The 20,670-nt window shown below is 42.6% G+C and overlaps 1 protein-coding gene across 1 annotated transcript; it reads left to right on the forward strand.

The window, feature by feature from the left end:
* Positions 1 to 4,028: 4,028 nt before the first annotated feature.
* Positions 4,029 to 20,419, forward strand: LOC110507231 (extracellular calcium-sensing receptor-like). Its single transcript, XM_090223902.1, has 10 exons — positions 4,029 to 4,145; positions 15,150 to 15,316; positions 15,410 to 15,698; positions 15,938 to 16,024; positions 16,149 to 16,256; positions 16,362 to 17,003; positions 17,217 to 17,447; positions 19,195 to 19,318; positions 19,414 to 19,886; positions 19,976 to 20,419. Exons 1-10 carry the CDS (start codon positions 4,029 to 4,031, stop codon positions 20,417 to 20,419), a joined length of 2,682 nt encoding a protein of 893 aa, XP_090080028.1.
* The last annotated feature ends 251 nt before the right edge of the window (positions 20,420 to 20,670 follow it).

The following is a 20,670-nucleotide window of genomic DNA, read 5'->3' on the forward strand; positions in this document are numbered from 1 at the left end:
GGGTGGTCTGCCTTAGGTCTAGAGTCTGTGGGGTCAGGGCTCATGGGACCTTGGGCCCTGAGGCTCGGGATGGGCCAGGTCAGAGTCTCAAAACTGATTGTCAGAGCTGATGGTTGAATAACTGTGATGTTAGATAGCTTTGTGCTATACATTTTGTTTTGCTGTCAAATTTGGTGTGAAGTTCAGGGGCTGTATTTCAGTAACATTTGTCTGTACCTGTGACTGTTGAGATGGTGTCCTCGTTAACGATTACTGAGTGATACTCCTGATTAGAATGCTGTCTGCACTAATGTGCTGCTCAGGAGTAAAGTATGATGTGCATTAGCTACTGCACATGCGGCAGATCCTCTTCCTGGGTTTCACATAAAAACAAAGAAATACATGACAAAGTACACAGTACTACTAGACAAGAACAACATAAAATATGACATTAAATTGAACATCAATATAAAATAACAGTTCTATAAAGGAAAGACGCCAAGAGACAACAGAAATACTATTCACACACTATTCACATATACAGTGCAGTACATTGTCATATTCTTAAATACAGTACAGTACGTGTATTAAATATTATTTGTAGATCAGTCAGGCAGTCACAATTTACCCATGATACTTCACAGTTTTGATGCTCTCGAACAGTGAGTCATTGCATGTGTGTACACATATCTGTCAGACAATATATTTGTTTATGTTTGTGTAATTTTGGCCGATTGCAGTAATTGTATTCGATATTTTCACTTCCGTTATTAGTCTTCACATCACCTCATTCCTTTGCAATTTAGGCCCATCATAGTCATCTAGATAAGGATATTAAAATAATACTTTTGACAGTCACACTAAATTAACAGTTAATTCAGCGTGCCTGATTTAGCGAGGCATTGAAGTGTGCTCTGTTCAATTTGTTGTAATTATTTTTTATCCAGCCCTGTGGTTGTTTAAATGATCTTATGATATGGCTCTTAGGCCAGGTTCAATTAAAACCTGGGTTGTTTGTGTTGTGTATTTGTGCAGATGCCTGTCAGATCATTTTCCAGGCGAGTGCTCTTCTGAGGGCCGTCCGTAGGGGAGTAAGATCTGAGCTCAAGTACACATGTGTTGAGGTGGAGGAGCCTGAGGCCTGCCTCATGCCTCCCCCGTGGTTCCTTCTGGTTCCCCTCATACCCCAGGTAGGCGTCGCCTTCTGACAAGCCCCTTGACTTACTGACAGAACTCCCCCTGGCTCTGAGTTCTCCTTCACTGCCTCCCACCTGGCACCATCAGAGGAAGTCATGGCCTGTTCCTGGACCATTGTGGCATTGACAGTGGTCAACACTATGTGGCCAATACAGACTGGACAATGTAGCTAAATCAAATCAAATCAAATCCATTTGTATTGGTCACATACACATATTTAGCAGATGTTTTGGCGAGTGTAGCGAAACGCTTGTGTTCATAGATCCAACAGTGCAGTAGTTTCTAACATTTTACAACAATACACACATATCTAAAAGTAAAATAATGGAAGTAAGAACTATATAAACATTAGGATGAGCAATGTCGGAGTGGCATTGACTAAAATACAGTAGAAGACAGTGTATGCATTTGAAATGAGTGAAGCAGTATGTAAACTTTATCACAGTGACCAGTGTTCCATTATTACAGTGGCCAGTGATTCCATGTCTATGTATATGGGTCAGCAGCCTCTAAGGTGCAGGGTTGAGTAACCAGTGATTCCATGCCTATGTATATGGGTCAGCAGCCTCTAAGGTGCAGGGTTGAGTAATCGGGCGATAGCCGTCTAGTGATGGCTATTTAACAGTCTCATAGCCTTGAGATAGAAGCTGTTTTTCAGTCTCTCGGTCCCAGCTTTGGTGCACCTGTACTGACCTCACCTTCTGGGTGATAGTGGAGTGAACAGGCTGTGGCTCAGCTGGTTGATGTTCTTGATGATATGTTTGGTCTTCCTCTGTCATCGGGTGCTGTAGCTATGTGATTGATTACATTATGGTTCACATGGGATAGTGAACAGATATGCCAATGACACAGTCTTGGACTGTTGAAATATAATGGGACAGTCTTGGACTGTTGTAAGACAATGGGACAGTCTTGGACTGTTGTAAGACAATGGGACAGTCTTGGACTGTTGTAAGACAATGGGACAGTTTTGGGCTGTTGAAATATAATGGGACAGTCTTGGACTGTTGAAATATAATGGGACAGTCTTGGACTGTTGAAATATAATGGGGCAGTCTTGGACTGTTGAAATACAATGGGACAGTATTGGATAGCTGTTAGACAATGGGACAGTCTTGGACTGTTGTAAGACAATGGGACAGTATTGGATAGCTGTTAGACAATGGGACAGTCAGACTTCTTACCACTGTCCCTAGACTCTATGAAAGGAAAAGAGATTGAATGTAAGCAATATGAAATACACCTCAGCAGGCCAGATGGAGTTTCCACCATATTGCTTAAACCCAACCCATCCAATCCTTTCATATGTCCATTCTGGCATGGGCTAGGTTAGGTGTTGGTTTCAGAGTATGAGCCTCTCTGCCTAGACACAGGTGTTGACTACTATCTCAGTGTGACCGAGAGGCATAGAGGGCCTTATCGTGGACTCTGTCTCCCTCCACTGACTGTGTTGACTGAGAGCAGCCTCTATAGATCACTATTAGTCAATGACAACATGCAGAAGCATCCTCTCTATCAATCTGACGTTGACTGCAGGTTATACTATCTGGCATGTTATTTAGCAGGGGTTGTAGTTTCCTAATCGGGTGGGAAATACATGTTTTTTAATCACTATCATTAACTTGATTATTACAACGAATTATGATGTTCTCCCAGTATTGTATCTAAGTCTACTCTGGATGGACTGTCTTTGGTGAATTAACATCCTCAACATTATTTGCCAAGTCTGGATTAAAACCCTTTCCTGCAGTCAACTGACCAAATCGCCCTCTAGTGGCCTCATGGGTGGAATATTATTTATATTTGTAATCATTGCATAATTAATAAACATTATTATTAAAAAGAAACTGCAGAAATGTGGTGTTTCTATGTCAAACAGTTGTGTTATATTTCATTCTTCTGTGATGTAAATAAAGTGTAATATTGGGATGCAAACTCAAAATGTAATACATTTCAACTCTATATCTGACATGGTGCAGGTGTCTAATTTTCTTTAAGCCCATAACCATGTGTGTGAGGCGTATACTTTTGTGACCATGAATTAGCCCACGGCAGTAAAAGGTCAGGGGAAATCTGCATTTGCTACATCCATTTTTGGAGTCTATAAATAATGATATATTGCAATTAATTCTTGAAGAATATAGTCTTACCACATCAGAAAAAAATATAAACTTGTTTTACTCCAATATGTGTAAACAATATAAATGTAAAGAAACACTGTATAGTCTCACAACATGGTTAAAACTATCATTTTATTATCATGGATGGTCAGTCTTTGCCTCCATCTCTCTGTGTATTAATCTGAGAGTGGTTGCATTTCTCCAGGCCTGTCCCTCAGCGTTTTACCAAAACAGTGATGGTATAAGCACTTTGTTATTGTGTCACCTGCATATTGGCCCTTTAAGGTAGAAAGGGTCAATTCCTACCTAGAAAAATGTGTGAGTAAATCGTGTAGTGATGTCAATGGTAGATTTATTCTTAACTTTGAGATATGTGCTCATACAGCAGGCTATCCTCAGCCCATATTGATGACCTGGTTCCTGGAAAGACCCTATCTGTTACACAGGCCCATCTGTACATCAGCCTAGCACAGTCATTGTGATCTATCATTACACACCAGACTGTCATCCTCACACTATTGTTCTATTAACGTTCAACATGTAAGGATATGAATATTTCAATGTCTTCAGAAAATGTTACTTCATCTCTCCATTTCTATAGCACATAGAACATTGTTTATTGTATAAATTAAAACAGGTCTGCTCCAGCCCATAGCTAATGAGCGTGTTGATCATTGAATAGAGCAACAGTTACCTCTCTGAATGCCTCTTGCCAGCTTGTTGCATCTCCTAATGCATCTCCTAATCACTTCCCCCATCACTCTGCCAGACCTGGAGACTGATTATGGTTGCTCGCCACACCTGGTGAACCCTCGCTTCATCGCCCCCGGCCCTGATGTCATCACCTGTGTATGAAACACCTACCTGCCCTCGCCTGCCCGCCCGGCCTCTCCGTTCCTCCTGTAACCCCTGGGTTTATCGTAAATTGGCAGGTCTGGGGCAAGGTGTCCTCACGGGTGCCCATCCCTAAGCGCCACGTTTAACCGCTTCAGCGAGTCTTTGTCATGCTTCGTTACATCTGGCCTAACGCGGCTTGTTAAAACAACACTCCAGGCAAGGCTGGGGTGTTGCAGAGGCACACAGGTGATTTTCCGGTTCTCTAAGTTCACAACAACCCTCCCTGTCTCTCTCCGGGGAAGTCTCTCTGTAATTGTTTTTCTTCGCCAGTCTGCTACAGTTAGTGTTTTTTTTTCCCACTTAGTGGCCCTCAGCTGAAACCGTGGCAGCTCAGGGAGAGAAAATCTTATGGTTGGCGTCTCCACCCACATGCTTTTCATTAAAGGGTAGGGAGGATTTTGAATGTCAAAAAGAAAAACATCTCATCCTTAAAATAAGTTGGGGGCTGTTAGTTTACCTGTTCTCTAGAGATAACGTGATGGTTTACAGCTGTATATATACTATATACTTTATACTTATATAGTTATATACTTTATATACTTAAATGTACAGTGTTACAACAGTCTGAAAGAACATCCCCCCCCCCCCCCTCGCTCTTGCTCTCTTTTTCTGCCAGGCCTCACCTTTCATATAATATATGAACATCTCTCAGAACCCCATCTCTGTCACAGGGCAACTAGCGCTCTCAGTGGACCCAGTGCAATTGCAATAATTGAGTAGAACAAATGTACAATTTTTCAAATGTAAGATCCCTGTTTAATTTAGTTTAGAGTGATCAACACAAGGATTATTCCCTGTTATATTGTACTGATTCTGTGAGCACTAACCAGGTTTCCACCCAAACATTTCATGCGGATTACTTTACTTGCGCATTAAAAAAAGTAATGACAGGGCTGAAAGAAACAGGAAATCTCAGTTACAATTTCATAAATGTCGACAGACAATTTGTTCATTCGACATGGTGGGATTAGTTTTTTGTCAGTCAAATTAATTACGCGAGAGACGTCGATGGAAACCCCTTGATGCGCAAGTATTGATATAATAACCATCAGATCAAAGAACCTGTAGTTACCGATGATATGTTACCTTGTAGGCCTACCACCACGACTCGGAATAGCATGAAAAGTTTACAGGCAGATGAAGTAAGTTATTATGAACAACACATGGTGGTTAGCGCATAGTGATCATGCAGATCTCCAATAGGCTAAATATCGAGGGTAGGCTATTATTTGAAAGCTGATGACATGATCGGAGCTTTTGCTCTTATCCATATCTCATCACACTTTATCAGCGGACTAGAGAGCATGGGCCAAAACAAGATTGGGCAAGTTTTCTGTCCATCGCAACAGTTTTTGTGACAAAACCATTGTCAGAGTTGAAATGGAAATCTATGGAAAACCATTTACCTTATGTATTTTATTCAGTACGTGGGAACTTAACCACAAAAGTGATTTTTATGAGCACTACATCATCAAGCACAGCTTTTTATCCACAACAGGTACGTTTTCTGGAAACGTATATCTGGTGTGATTAAAAATATATGTATAAATATATTCAGAATTGATTATATTTCCATAAAGAAATGTCGCTAGATACGGTGGGATTCTGTAGCAGCTAAAAGTTTTCACATTCCTACAAGCCTATCGTGCTGGTGTTTATAGAATGTTTGTTTTCAGTTCCTACAAGACTCTCAGGCTGGTGTTTATAGAACATGTACCTTGACTTCCTACAAGCCTCTCAGGCTGGTGTTTATAGAACGTTTGTTTTCACTTCCTACAAGACTCTCAGGCTGGTGTTTACAGAACATTTGTTTTCACATTCCTACAAGCCTCCCAGGCTGGTGTTTATAGAACATGTACCTTGACTTCCTACAAGCCTCGCAGGCTGGTGTTAACAGAACATTTGTTTTCACATTCCTACAAGCCTCCCAGGCTGGTGTTTATAGAATGTTTGTTTTCACTTCCTACAAGACTCTCAGGCTGGTGTTTACAGAACATTTGTTTTCACTTCTTACAAGCCTCTCAGTCTGGTGTTTATAGAACATGTACCTTGACTTCCTACAAGCATCTCAGGCTGGTGTTTACAGAACATTTGTTTTCACCTCCTACAAGCCTCTCAAGCTGGTGTTAACAGAACATGTGTTTTCACTTCTTACAAGCCTCTTGGTGTAAGGGTTTTCCTGTGGTGAAGGAGAGGCGGACCAAAATGCAGCGTGGTTATATTGATTCATGTTTAATAAAAACCGATAAACACGAACACTACAAAACAATAAACGTGGAAAACCAAAAACAGCCCTATCTGGTGCAAAACACAGAGACAGAAACAATCACCCACAAACACACATTGAAACCCAGGCTACCTAAATATGGTTCCCAATCAGAGACAATGACTAACACCTGCCTCTGATTGAGAACCATATCAGGCCAGACATAGAAATAGACAAACAAGACATCCAACATAGAATGCCCACTCAGATCACACCCTGACCAATCAAAACATAGAAACATACAAAGCAAACTATGGTCAGGGTGTGACACTTGGGCTGGTGTTACAGAACATTTGTTTTGACTTCTTACAAGCCTTTCGGGCTTGTGTCTACATAACATTTGTTTTGATTTCTTACAAGCCTCTCGGGTTGGTGTTTACAGAATGTTTGTTTTGACTTCCAACTAGTGTCTCAGACTGGTGTTTACAAAACATATGTTTTCACTTCCTACCTGCCTCTCGGGCCGTTGTTTACAGAATATTTGTTTTCACTTCCTACAAGTCTCCCAGGCTGGTGTTTACAGAATATTTGTTTCCACTTCCTGCAAGGCTCCCAGGCTGGTGTTTACAGAATATTTGTTTCCACTTCCTGCAAGGCTCCCAGGCTGGTGTTTACAGAATATTTGTTTCCACTTCCTGCAAGGCTCCCAGGCTGGTGTTTATAGAACATTTGTTTCCACTTCCTGCAAGGCTCCCAGGCTGGTGTTTATAGAACATTTGTTTCCACTTCCTGCAAGAGTCTGAGGCTGGTGTTTACAGAACATCTGTTATCACTTCCTACCTGCCTCTTGGGCCGTTGTTTACAGAATATTTGTTTTCACTTCCTACAAGGCTCCCAGGCTGGTGTTTACAGAATATTTGTTTTCACTTCCTACAAGGCTCCCAGGCTGGTGTTTACAGAATATTTATTTTCACTTCCTTCATGCCTCGCAGTTTGGTGTTTACAGAATATTTGTTTTCACTTCTTTCAAGCCTCTCGGGCTGGTGTTTTACAGAACATTTATTTTTACTTCCTACAAGTCTCTCAGACTGGTGTTTACAAAACATCTGTTTTCACTACCTACCAGCCACTCGGGCCGTGTTTCCTGAATATTTGTTTTCACTTCCTACAAGTCTCCCAGGCTGGTGTTTACAGAATATTTGTTTTCACTTCCTACAAGGCTCCCAGGCTGGTTGTTACATAACATTTGTTTCCACTTCCTGCAAGAGTCTCAGGCTGGTGTTTACAGAACATCTGTTTTCACTTCCTACCAGCCTCTCGGGCCGATGTTTACAGAATATTTGTTTTCACTTCCTACAAGTCTCCCAGGCTGGTGTTTACAGAATATTTGTTTCCACTTCCTGCAAGGCTCCCAGGCTGGTGTTTACAGAACATTTGTTTCCACTTCCTACAAGAGTCTCAGGCTGCTGTTTACATAACATTTGTTTTGACTTATTACAAGCCTCTCGGGCTGGTGTTTACAGAACAATTGTTTTTACTTCCTACAAGTCTCTCAGACTGGTGTTTACAAAACATCTGTTTTCACTTCCTACAAGGCTCCCAGGCTGGTGTTTACAGAACATTTTTTTCCACTTCTTGCAAGAGTCTCAGGCGGGTGTTTACAAATCATCTGTTTTCACTTCCTACCTGCCTCTCGGGCCGTTGTTTACAGAATATTTGTTTTCACTTCCTACAAGTCTCCCAGGCTGGTGTTTACAGAATATTTGTTTCCACTTCCTGCAAGGCTCCCAGGCTGGTGTTTACAGAATATTTGTTTCCACTTCCTGCAAGGCTCCCAGGCTGGTGTTTACAGAATATTTGTTTCCACTTCCTGCAAGGCTCCCAGGCTGGTGTTTATAGAACATTTGTTTCCACTTCCTGCAAGGCTCCCAGGCTGGTGTTTATAGAACATTTGTTTCCACTTCCTGCAAGAGTCTGAGGCTGGTGTTTACAGAACATCTGTTATCACTTCCTACCTGCCTCTTGGGCCGTTGTTTACAGAATATTTGTTTTCACTTCCTACAAGGCTCCCAGGCTGGTGTTTACAGAATATTTGTTTTCACTTCCTACAAGGCTCCCAGGCTGGTGTTTACAGAATATTTATTTTCACTTCCTTCATGCCTCGCAGTTTGGTGTTTACAGAATATTTGTTTTCACTTCTTTCAAGCCTCTCGGGCTGGTGTTTTACAGAACATTTATTTTTACTTCCTACAAGTCTCTCAGACTGGTGTTTACAAAACATCTGTTTTCACTACCTACCAGCCACTCGGGCCGTGTTTCCTGAATATTTGTTTTCACTTCCTACAAGTCTCCCAGGCTGGTGTTTACAGAATATTTGTTTTCACTTCCTACAAGGCTCCCAGGCTGGTTGTTACATAACATTTGTTTCCACTTCCTGCAAGAGTCTCAGGCTGGTGTTTACAGAACATCTGTTTTCACTTCCTACCAGCCTCTCGGGCCGATGTTTACAGAATATTTGTTTTCACTTCCTACAAGTCTCCCAGGCTGGTGTTTACAGAATATTTGTTTCCACTTCCTGCAAGGCTCCCAGGCTGGTGTTTACAGAACATTTGTTTCCACTTCCTACAAGAGTCTCAGGCTGCTGTTTACATAACATTTGTTTTGACTTCCTACAAGTCTCTCAGACTGGTGTTTACAAAACATCTGTTTTCACTTCCTACAAGGCTCCCAGGCTGGTGTTTACAGAACATTTTTTTCCACTTCTTGCAAGAGTCTCAGGCGGGTGTTTACAGAACATCTGTTTTCACTTCCTAGCAGCCTCTCGGGCTGGTGTTTACAGAATATTTGTTTGCACTTCCTACAAGTCTCCCAGGCTGGTGTTTACAGAATATTTGTTTTCACTTTCTACAAGGATCCCAGGCTGGTGTTTACAGAATATTTATTTTTCCTTCTTTCATGCCTCGCAGGCTGGTGTTTACAGAACATTTGTTTTGACTTCCTACAAGCCTCTCAGGCTGGTGTTTATATAACATATGTTTTCACTTTCTACCAGCCTCTCAGGCTGGTGTCTACAAGCCTCTCGGGCTGGTGTTTACAGGACTTTTGGTGCTGTCTGATAAGGATATAAAGGGCCTCTCTCCAGGAGGCCAGTTAGACATATTTTCAAGGTGTTCTACATGCCCAGTCCATTTCAGTGTTAAATTGAAGATATGACAGAAGTCATCAACAGGAAGGTCAGCAGATCAAGTCAAGTTCTGAGTTAGCTACCAAACTTTTTATTAGAGTCCTGTATTTAGATATAGCCTACAGATGCAAATATATTTGCACCCTTTTACTTTACAATGGAGTGCAATGGACCATAATGGTCTGTTTTTTCTTTTCAAAACTGGTTGAATTTTTACCCTGTAGTAACTTGCAATTTACCATTATGTAAGATAAATTACACAGTAAACAAGGATCATTACCTCCAATCAAATTAATTAAAATGTTGAATAATTTAGTCCAAGTCATTTTTTCTACTTTGAAGTTAAACATCTCTAATTCAGTTTAGTTATTATTATTTTATATATTTATTTTTTAAATTGGGAGGTGGGGGGTCCTGCGCAGTTGTAAATCAAACAAAAGCATGTGTAAGCATCAAACATTTTTTCAAATGTAACTTATTTCAGAAGAAATAGTGAATCATGCAAGAGTGCCAATATACATCTATTTGACCGCATCTGTACACTGCCTGATTAAACCTCACTGCTCTGTGCCTCCTGCCTTTTCCCTGGAGGAGCTCAGTGATACAGCAACAATCTCAGTGTTGTTCTCGCTCTCACCACATTGTTTTCATTATCATCTGAACAGGTCCTCCTCTGAGAGAGGTGCAACCTGGGACATCTTGTTATGACCCTACTTACTAAGCAGAGGTAGTCTCAGGGAGATATTAGAGGTCAGGAGGGGAAACTGTTACCTCGAGCGCAACAACACACCTCTACACCTCTCCATCACTCCCCCTCCCTCTCGCTCCATCCTCCCCTCTCTTTCTCACAAAGGGAGGGTATTAGTTAAGAGGAGCCAAACTATAGCCTGAGGCGACATAACACTCATTGTATCTGTTTACATCTTTCTCTCTCTGCCCTCCTCTCTGTCTCACATAGCCTGCAGCACTATTCTTAATGATCTGTTCCCAAACACCAGAGCACATTATTACACAAAGCGGGCATTAATGAGTCATTACTCCACAGGTTTACAGCAGAGATTTATATTTAGAGAGTTGGGATATTGAGGTTTTTCGCGTTATAATGCCGTTTACATGACACTACAACATTCTATGGCAAGACATGTTAGCGCCCTATTAACATGACACGGGGAATATTTAAACACTGCAATGTAACTGAACATCTAGATTTAGAACAATATTTAAACACTGCAGTGTAACGGAATATCTAGATTTAGAACAATATTTAAACACTGCAGTGTAACTGAATATCTAGATTTAGAACAATATTTAAACACTGCAATGTAACTGAATATCTAGATTTAGAACAATATTTAAACACTGCAGTGTAACGGAATATCTAGATTTAGAACAATATTTACAATTCTAAAAGTTGTGCCAACTCTCTAAATACAATGTACGTATGTTTTACTCCACTAAGAGACTCAGAGCTGGTATGAAAGGAAAAGAGCAACACTGTGTCCTGAATGAATCACATACACATATACAGTGCATTCGGAATGTATTCAGATCTCTTGACTTTTTCCACATTTTGTTACATTACAGCCTTATTCTAAAATGGATTGAACAAAAAAAATTCTGCATCAATCTACAGACAATACCCCTCGATGACAAAGCGAAAACAGGGTTTTAGACATTTTTGCAAATTAAAAAAATAAATAAGGAATACCTTATTTACATAAGAATTCAGACCCTTTGCTATGATAATCGAAATTGAGCTCAGGTGCATCCTGTTTCCATTGATCATCCTTGAGATGTTTCCACAACTTGATTTGAGTCCACCTGAAGTAAATTCAATTGAATGGACATGATTTGAAAAGGCACACACCCGTCTATATAAGGACACACATTTGATAGTTCATGTCAGAGCAAAAACCAAGCCATGAGGTTGAAGGGATTGTCCGTAGAGCTCCGAGACAGCGTTGCGTCGAGGCACAGATCTGGGGAAGGTACCAAAAAAATTCTGCAGCGATGAAGGTCCCCAAGAACACAGTGGCCTCCATCATTCTTAAATGGAAGAAGTTTGGAAACACCAAGACTTCCTAGAGCTGCCCGCCCAGCCAAACTGAGCAATCAATGGAGAAGGACCTTGGTCACGGAGGTGACCAAGAACCCAATGGTCACTCTGACAGAGCTCCAGAGTTCCTCTGTGGAGATGGGTGAACCTTCCAGAGGGACAACCATCTATGCAGCACTCCACCAATCAGGCCTTTATGGTAGAGTGGCCAGACGGAAGCCTCAGTAAAAGGCAAATGACAGCCTGCTTGGAGTTTGCCAAGAGGCACCTAAATGACTCTCAGACCATGACAAACAAGATTCTCTGGTCTGATGAAACCAAGATTGAAGTCTTTGGCCTGAAACATGCAACCATCCCTACAGTGAAGCATGCTGGTGGCAGCATCATGCTGTGGGTATGTTTTTCAGCAGCAGGGACTGGGAGACTAGTCGGGATCAAGACAAAGATGAATGGAGTAATGTACAGAGAGTTCCTTGATGAAAACCTGCTCCGGAGCGCTCAGGACCTCAGACTTTAGAGAAGGTTTACCTTCCAACAGGACAACGACCCTAAGTACACAGCCAAGACAATGCAGAAGTGGTTTTGGGACAAGTCTCTGAATGTCCTTGAGTGGCCCAGCCAGAGCCTGGACTTGAACCGATCCAACATCTCTGGAGAGACTAGAAAATAGCTGTGCAGCGATGCTCCCCATCCAACCAGGCAGAGTTTGAAAGGATCTGCAGAGAAGAATGGGACAAACTCCCTAAATACAGGTGTGACACGCTTGTAGCATTATACCCAAGAAGACACAAGGATGTAATCGTTGCCAAAGGTGCTTCAACAAAGTACTGAGTAAAGTGTCTGAATTCTTAAGTAAATGTAATATTTCAGTTTTTTTTTTTAAATATACATTTACAAAAAATATATATTTTGTTTGCATTGTCATTATGGGGTAATGTGTGTAGATTGATGGAGGGAAAATAATTATTGAATCCATTTTAGAATAAGGCTGTAACGTAACAACATGTGGAAAAAGTCTAAAGGTCTGAATACTTTTCAAATGCCCTGCATACAGTACCAGTCAAAAAGTTTGGACACACCTACTCAGTCAAGAGTTTTTCTTTATTTTCATTATTTTCTACATTGTAGAACAGTGAAGACATCACAACTATGAAATAACACATATGGAATCATGTAGTAACCAAAAAAGTGTTTCAAAGTAGCCACCCTTTGCCATGATGACAGCTCTTGGCACTAGCTTCAAGAGGTAGTCACCTGGAATTTTTTCCCAACAGTCTTGAAGGAGTTCCCACATATGCTGAGCACTTGTTGGCTGCTTTTCCTTCACTCTGCAGTCCAACTCATCCCGAGCTATCTCAATTGGGTGGAGGTTGGGTGATTGAGAAGGCCAGGTCATCTGATGCAGCACTCATCACTCTCCTTCTTGGTCAAATAGCCCTTACACAGCCTGGACATGTATTTTGGGTCATTGTCCTGTTGAAAAACAGGACAATGCGTTTAGTCCCACTAAGCGCAAACCAGATGGGATGGCTTATCGCTGCAGAATGCTGTGGTAGCCATGCTGGTTAAGTGTACCTTGAAATGTTAAAAAAAAAACCACACAGACAATCTCACCAGCAAAGCACACCCACACCATCACATCTCATCCTCCATGCTACATGGCTGGAACCACACATCTGGAGATCATCTGTTCACCTAATCTGGGTCTCAAGACACCAAAAATCTCAAATTTGGACTCATCAGACCAAAGGACAGATTTCCACCGGTCTAATGTCAATTGCTCATGTTTCTTGGCCCAAGTAAATCTCTTATTATTATTGGTGTCCTTGAGTAGTGGTTTCTTTGCAAAAATTCGAACATGAAGGCCTGATTCACACAGTCTCCTCTGAACAGCTGATGTTGAGATGTGTCTGTTACATGAACTCTATGAAGCATTTATTTGGGCTGCATTCTGAGGTGCATTTAATTGCCGATGTATGAGGCCGGTAACTCTAATGAACTTATGCTCGCAGCAGAGGTAACTCTGGGTCTTCCTTTCCTGTGTCGCTCCTCATGAGAGCCAGTTTCATCACAGCACATGATGTTTTTTGCGACATCACTTGAAGAAAGTTTCAGTTCTTGAATTTTCCGGATTGATTGACCTTCATGTCTTAAAGTAATGATGGACTGTCATTTCTCTTTGCTTATTTGAGCAGTTCTTGCCATAATATGTACTTGGTCTTTTACCAAACAGGGCTGTCTTCTGTATACCACCCCTACCTTGTCACAACACAACTGATTGGCTCAAACTCATTAAGAAGGAAAGAAATTCCACAAATTAACAAGGCACACCTGTTAATTGAAATGCGTTCCAGGTGACTCATGAAGCTGTTCGAGTGAATGCCAAGAGTGTGCAAAGCTGTCAGCAAGGCATTTTACTTTGAAAAATGTGTTTAACACCTTTTTTGGTTACTACATGATACCATTTGTGTTATTTCATAGTTTTGATGTCTTCACTATTATTTTACAATGTAGAAAATAGTACAAATAAAGAAAAACCCTTGAATGAGTAGGTGTGTCCAAACATTTGACTAGATCTGTTTATTAACATATACGTACTGTACTATACATGGAAGATTTTTCACAACACTTACCGTTTTGCTCCTATTCTGCCATGACAACAGCAGTGTTATATCATTATTTTGTCATAACTCCAATGAGACACACATTCTTCCTTGAGGAGTGTGTAAATTAGAGGTCTGAGACTTATAGCAGGTACCTGTCTGCAGGGAGGTGAGGTGAGCCTCCTCACATCGCTGTAAGATCAGCTGGTTCACTCAGGCAGAATGGTAAATGGTGTTTGTCGCCTGTCTCACCCCATTATGGTCCAATGTGCATGGCAGTTGTTTGTTATTGTCACTGTCTTGCTGTGAAACTGGCTGATGCTCTCGTCTTTCCATTGACCGGCATCCCTGGGGAGATAAGAGCTATCTGAGAGGAGGGGAGGGGTGGGGTGGGGTGGGGGGGGGTGTCAGTCAGGTAGGCAACATATAAAGAGGGCTCTTGCCATGACCCCACAATGAGTGGGTGAGGATGTGTGTGTGTCTGTGTGCTGTACTGTCTGAGGGTTCAGCATGGATGTATGTCTTTGGCAGTTGGACAGGTGTATTCTTGGACTTTATGAGGATATGCAATATGTTACAGGTTATTAAGGTTTGGTTTCTAAAACTGGAGGAATCTCTCTTCATGGGAACGCAGGCTGTTGTAGTGAGTTAACAACATGCAGGCTGTTGTAGTGAGTTAACAACTCTCTTTACTGCATGGCTTGATTCTATGTCTCCTTATGGATTATAGTACAGTAGGAACTGTCAAAGTCTTGGTGTGACTTTGTTGGATGTACAAGTTATAAACTGGTATATAGATTTTTGACTTATCTGAGCAAATGGTGGCAGTGAGGAGACAATGAAGAGGTCAGGGTTCCTTTGTGTGACAGTGCTGTGCTTGGAGTTCTTCTGTCTAATCTCCTCCCAGCCTCAGTCCAAGCTTCAGCAGTGTAGACCGATGGTGGGTCCCTCTGCCCTGCCTGTGCTACAGAGGGACGGGAATGTGATGCTAGGGGGCCTCTTCTCCCTCCATGACATGGTGATGCAGCCTGACTTCTCCTTCACCTCCAAACCAGCCCGCTCACGCTGCACCGGGTGAGGGTCTGAGTTAGTTCTCTAGACTATGGCCGTCACCATAAAAGGATTCAATGTAAGGCTCATCCCTCTGTCCTCTCCTCTCCCACGCAGGTTTAACTTCCGGACATTCCGCTGGATGCGGACCATGATGTTTGCCATCGACGAGATCAACAGAGATGATCATCTGCTCCCCAACTTCACTCTGGGATATAAGATATATGATTCGTGCAGTACTCCTTACCACGCCCTGAGGGCTTCTGTGGAACTTATGGGGGGAGAAGGGGAAGGAGAGGTGGAGGGGGGATCCTGTCATGGCCTGGTTCCAGTGGTCATCGGGGATGGAGGTTCCACTCTGTCTCTGGTGGTGGCTCGCTTCCTGGGAGTCTTCAAAGTACCTCAGGTAGGCAGACTGACCACTTACAATTAACAGTATGCACTACTATTCACAGTTTTAGGGTGTTACTAACAGAAGTACATTGGCTGAAGAGTTACTTCTTCTGCTAATCCTCTCTCTCTCTCTCTCTCTCTCTCTCTCTCTCTCTCTCTCTCTCTCTCTCTCTCTCTCTCAATTCAATTCAATTCAATTCAATTCAAGGGCTTTATTGGCATGGGAAACATGTGTCTCTCTCTCTCTCTCAGGTCAGTTATTTCTCTAGCTGTGCATGTCTCAGTAACAAGGCAGAGTTCCCAGCCTTCCTCAGGACCATGCCCAGTGACTTCTTCCAGGTGACTTCTCATTCCATGTAACTCTCTAACTTCTCCACTTTCTCTCTCTGATCTAATTCCTATCGAATCTCTACTCTAGTAGCAATTGAGCGTTGGGAAATGGTTCATCAATGTCTGATTCCAGGTGGATGCTCTGGTGCAGCTCGTCCAGCACTTCAGCTGGAAATGGGTGGGTGTGGTTGCCGGGGACGATGCATATGGTCGTGGGGGAGCACAACTATTTTCTGAGAAGGTTTGTGGGATATACTGTATCATTTTCTCCTGTGTGGATAAATACACAATGTGAATGTGTTATGGCTGAAAGTATCTGCTAAATGACCATAGTATACCTTTACAGGTGCAGAGGCTTGGTGCCTGCATGGCCCTCCATGAAATCATCCCCAAAAACCACGCGGAGGGGGCCATGGCCTCCATCGTTGCCCGTATTCGGTCCTCTGGGGCTGGCGTGGTTCTGGTGTTTGCCCTGGAGCAGGATGCTGGCGCTTTGTTTGACGAAGCCCTGCGGCAGGGTCTGACAGGGGTGCAGTGGCTGGCCAGCGAAGCCTGGAGTACAGCCTCAGTTCTCTCCACCCCAACCCGCTTCCTCCCCATCCTCCAGGGCTCCATGGGCTTCGCCATCCGCCGAGCTGTGCACATCCCTGGACTACAGGAGTTCCTGCTGCGTCTCCACCCCTCCAGCCCAGACGCCTCCGAGGACCCGTTCCTACGCCCTTTCTGGGAGGAGGTGTTTAGGTGTAGCCTGCAGGGTGATGGGGGTGGAGATAGTCAGGGGGGTAAACCTCTGTGCTCTGGGTCTGAGGACCTGGGCAGTGTCAGGAACATCTACTCTGACGTGTCTCAGTTGAGGATATCCTATAATGTGTACAAGGCTGTGTACGCCATCGCCCACGCGCTGCATGCTATGAGGAGCTGTGAGACAGGGAGAGGACCTTTCCCTCTGCATGCCTGCCCAAATACTGACAGCATACAGCCATGGCAGGTACTGGACTGGTACTGGTCAGAAAAATGTACTGATGTTTTAAACAACAAAAATAGTTACTTTGAAATAAAGTTTTAGACAAAACATTTTTTTTTACTTTCATATATAGTTTTAAGTAAGAAAAGTATTTACTTTTAAAAATAGTTTTAAACAAGCCAAATGGTTCAATTTGAAACATTCTGAATGTATGCCCGATTGTCTTTCTCTCCTCAGCTCCTGCACTACCTGAAGCAGGTGGAGTTCTCTAACTCGTTTGGTGATGAGACTAAGTTTGATGTGAACGGGGACCCAGTAGCTGTGTATGACCTGGTGAACTGGCAGTTAGGGGCAGAGGGCCAGGTGAAGTTTGTCACAGTGGGGAGGTTTGACGAGACTACCAGTCTGGGCAGGAAGAAACTATACATCCAGAAAACGGACATCATCTGGAATGGAAACCAGACGACAGTAAGGCTCTCATAAATGTCTGAACTTTGACCTTTTAATATCTTATTATTCTTTAAGAAATGCTGACCTAGTTAGATTTCTTTTGGAAAAAAATATGATTCAATATCTTAGAAAATGAGGAGGCAAAGAATAGCTGGAGGGGATGGATGCAACAAAGAACATTCATTTTATTAAACTGCATCCAACTATGATGTCTGTTAAAAATATTTTTGTTGTTGTTGTAAGAAATTTCATTTAGTAGTTTAGTTTTCCTTTTTAGATGTATTCTTTTGAATTTCATGGTCATAGAACATGGTCTTATAATACATGAATTAAGTTGAATTTGTATCTGTATTTATTATTGTTCTCTTATTATCTGTTGCTCTCGTGTGCATTCATGTTTATTCATGTTTATCTCTGTTGCTCTCGTGTGCATTCATGTTTATTCATGTTTATCTCTGTTGCTCTCGTGTGCATTCATGTTTATTTATGTTTATCTCTGTGTTTATTCATGTTTATCTCTGTGTTTATTCATGTTTATCTCTGTTGCTCTCGTGTGCATTCATGATTATTTATGTTTATCTCTGTTGCTCTCGTGTGCTTTCATGATTATTCATGTTTATCTCTGTTGCTCTCGTGTGCATTCATGTTTATTCATGTTTATCTCTGTTGCTCTCGTGTGCATTCATGTTTATTCATGTTTATCTCTGTTGCTCTCGTGTGCATTCATGTTTATTCATGTTTATCTCTGTGTTTATTCATGTTTATCTCTGTTGCTCTCGTGTGCATTCATGTTTATTCATGTTTATCTCTGTTGCTCTCGTGTGCATTCATGTTTATTTATGTTTATCTCTGTTGCTCTCGTGTGCATTCATGTTTATTCATGTTTATCTCTGTTGCTCTCGTGTGCATTCATGTTTATTCATGTTTATCTCTGTGTTTATTCATGTTTATCTCTGTTGCTCTCGTGTGCATTCATGTTTATTCATGTTTATCTCTGTTGCTCTCGTGTGCATTCATGTTTATTTATGTTTATCTCTGTTGCTCTCGTGTGCATTCATGTTTATTCATGTTTATCTCTGTTGCTCTCGTGTGCATTCATGTTTATTTATGTTTATCTCTGTTGCTCTCGTGTGCATTCATGTTTATTCATGTTTATCTCTGTTGCTCTCGTGTGCATTCATGTTTATTCATGTTTATCTCTGTTGCTCTCGTGTGCATTCATGTTTATTCATGTTTATCTCTGTTGCTCTCGTGTGCATTCATGTTTATTCATGTTTATCTCTGTTGCTCTCGTGTGCATTCATGTTTATTCATGTTTATCTCTGTTGCTCTCGTGTGCATTCATGATTATTTATGTTTATCTCTGTTGCTCTCGTGTGCATTCATGTTTATTCATGTTTATCTCTGTGTTTATTCATGTTTATCTCTGTTGCTCTCGTGTGCATTCATGTTTATTCATGTTTATCTCTGTGTTTATTCATGTTTATCTCTGTTGCTCTCGTGTGCATTCATGTTTATTTATGTTTATCTCTGTGTTTATTCATGTTTATCTCTGTTGCTCTCGTGTGCATTCATGTTTATTTATGTTTATCTCTGTTGCTCTCGTGTGCATTCATGTTTATTCATGTTTATCTCTGTGTTTATTCATGTTTATCTCTGTTGCTCTCGTGTGCATTCATGTTTATTCATGTTTATCTCTGTTGCTCTTCCTTTGCATTCATGTTTAATTCTGACTGAAGCAGTGTGTGATCTCCCTCCCTCCCAGGTCCCTCTGTCAGTATGCAGTAGCAGCTGTCTTCCAGGCACTCGGAGGGCCATCAGGCCTCACTTCCCTGTCTGCTGCTTTGACTGTGTGGTCTGTACAGCAGGGGAGATTAGCAATCAGACAGGTGAGGCCAGTCTACAGCCTGTAGGGATGTGAGAGCGTGTTGTCATAACCCAGCATCACTACAGAAATATGTCTTGTCTTCTCCATGTTCCACAGATGCTATAGAGTGTGTTCGCTGCCTACCTGAGTTCTGGTCCAATGAGGAGTGTACAGCCTGCATCCCCAAGCAGGTTGACTTCCTGTCCTACGGTGACACAATGGGTATGGCTCTGCTCTCCGTGGCCCTCCTGGGGTCCTTCTGCACTGCCACAGTCGTCCTCATATTCGCCTGTCACCACGCCACCCCCATCGTCAGGGCCAACAACTCTGAGCTGAGCTTCCTACTGCTCTTCTCCTTGACTCTGTGTTTTCTGTGTTCTCTTACTTTCATTGGCCGGCCCTCTGAGTGGTCCTGTATGCTGCGTCACACAGCGTTTGGGATCACCTTCGTCCTCTGCATCTCTTGTGTTCTGGGGAAAACAATAGTGGTGTTGATGGCCTTCAGGGCTACACTTCCAGGCAGTAATGTCATGAAATGGTTTGGGCCTCTACAGCAGAGAGCCTTCATCTCACTCTGTACTGTGGTCCAGGTAGGAACACTGACCGAGCTGTTCTCTTCGTATCATGCACCCTTGTTGGACTGTTACGTATCAACATAACAATTATTTTCTTCCTCCAGGTGGTGATCTGTGCTGTGTGGCTGGCTGTTTCCCCTCCCAGCCCACGCAGACTGATGACACGTGAGAGTGCCTCTGTCATCCTCCTATGTGATGAGGGCTCAGCCCTGGGCTTCTGCCTTGTGCTGGGCTACATCGGCCTGCTGGCCTCTCTCTGTCTCCTCTTAGCCTTCCTGGGCAGAAAACTCCCAGACAACTTCAACGAGGCCAAGCTCATCACCTTCAGCATGCTGATCTTCTGTGCCGTGTGGGTGGCCTTCGTCCCTGCCTACGTCAGCTCTCCTGGGAAGTACTCCACGGCCACGGAGGTGTTCGCCATCCTGGGCTCCAGTTTCGGCCTGCTGACCTGCCTCTTCCTGCCCAAATGTTACATCATTCTGCTGAAGCCTGAGAAGAACAACAGGAAACACCTCATGGCCAAGTCTGAACCTGACAAGACATTCTAGTGGATCTGACCCCTTTTGTAGGCCCGCCCCCCCTTTTGTAGGTCCGCCACCCCTTTTGTAGGCCTGCCCCCATTTTGTAGACCCGCCCGCCCCCCCTTTTGTAGGCCCGCCCCCCCTTTTGTAGGCCCGCCCCCCCTTTTGTAGGCCCGCGGATCAATTTGCAAATCTGATCCATTTAGTTTTTTTTAGGACAGTCAGGTAATCAACTTAATATTGAATATTAAGAATGGTAGAATACACAAGGTCAAATA

Source organism: Oncorhynchus mykiss, chromosome 27, assembly GCF_057628025.1.
Source record: "Oncorhynchus mykiss isolate SJ-2025 chromosome 27, ASM5762802v1, whole genome shotgun sequence".
Lineage (NCBI taxonomy): Eukaryota > Metazoa > Chordata > Actinopteri > Salmoniformes > Salmonidae > Oncorhynchus > Oncorhynchus mykiss.

Coding starts and splice junctions, on each gene's coding strand:
- LOC110507231 (XM_090223902.1), top strand. CDS start 4,029: ATGCATCTCCTAATCACTTCCCCCATCACTCTGCCAGACCTGGAGACT. Junction 4,146..15,149: donor GCCCTGATGTCATCACCTGT/GTATGAAACACC, acceptor ATCTCCTCCCAG/CCTCAGTCCAAGCTTCAGCA. Junction 16,025..16,148: donor TGCCCAGTGACTTCTTCCAG/GTGACTTCTCAT, acceptor GTCTGATTCCAG/GTGGATGCTCTGGTGCAGCT.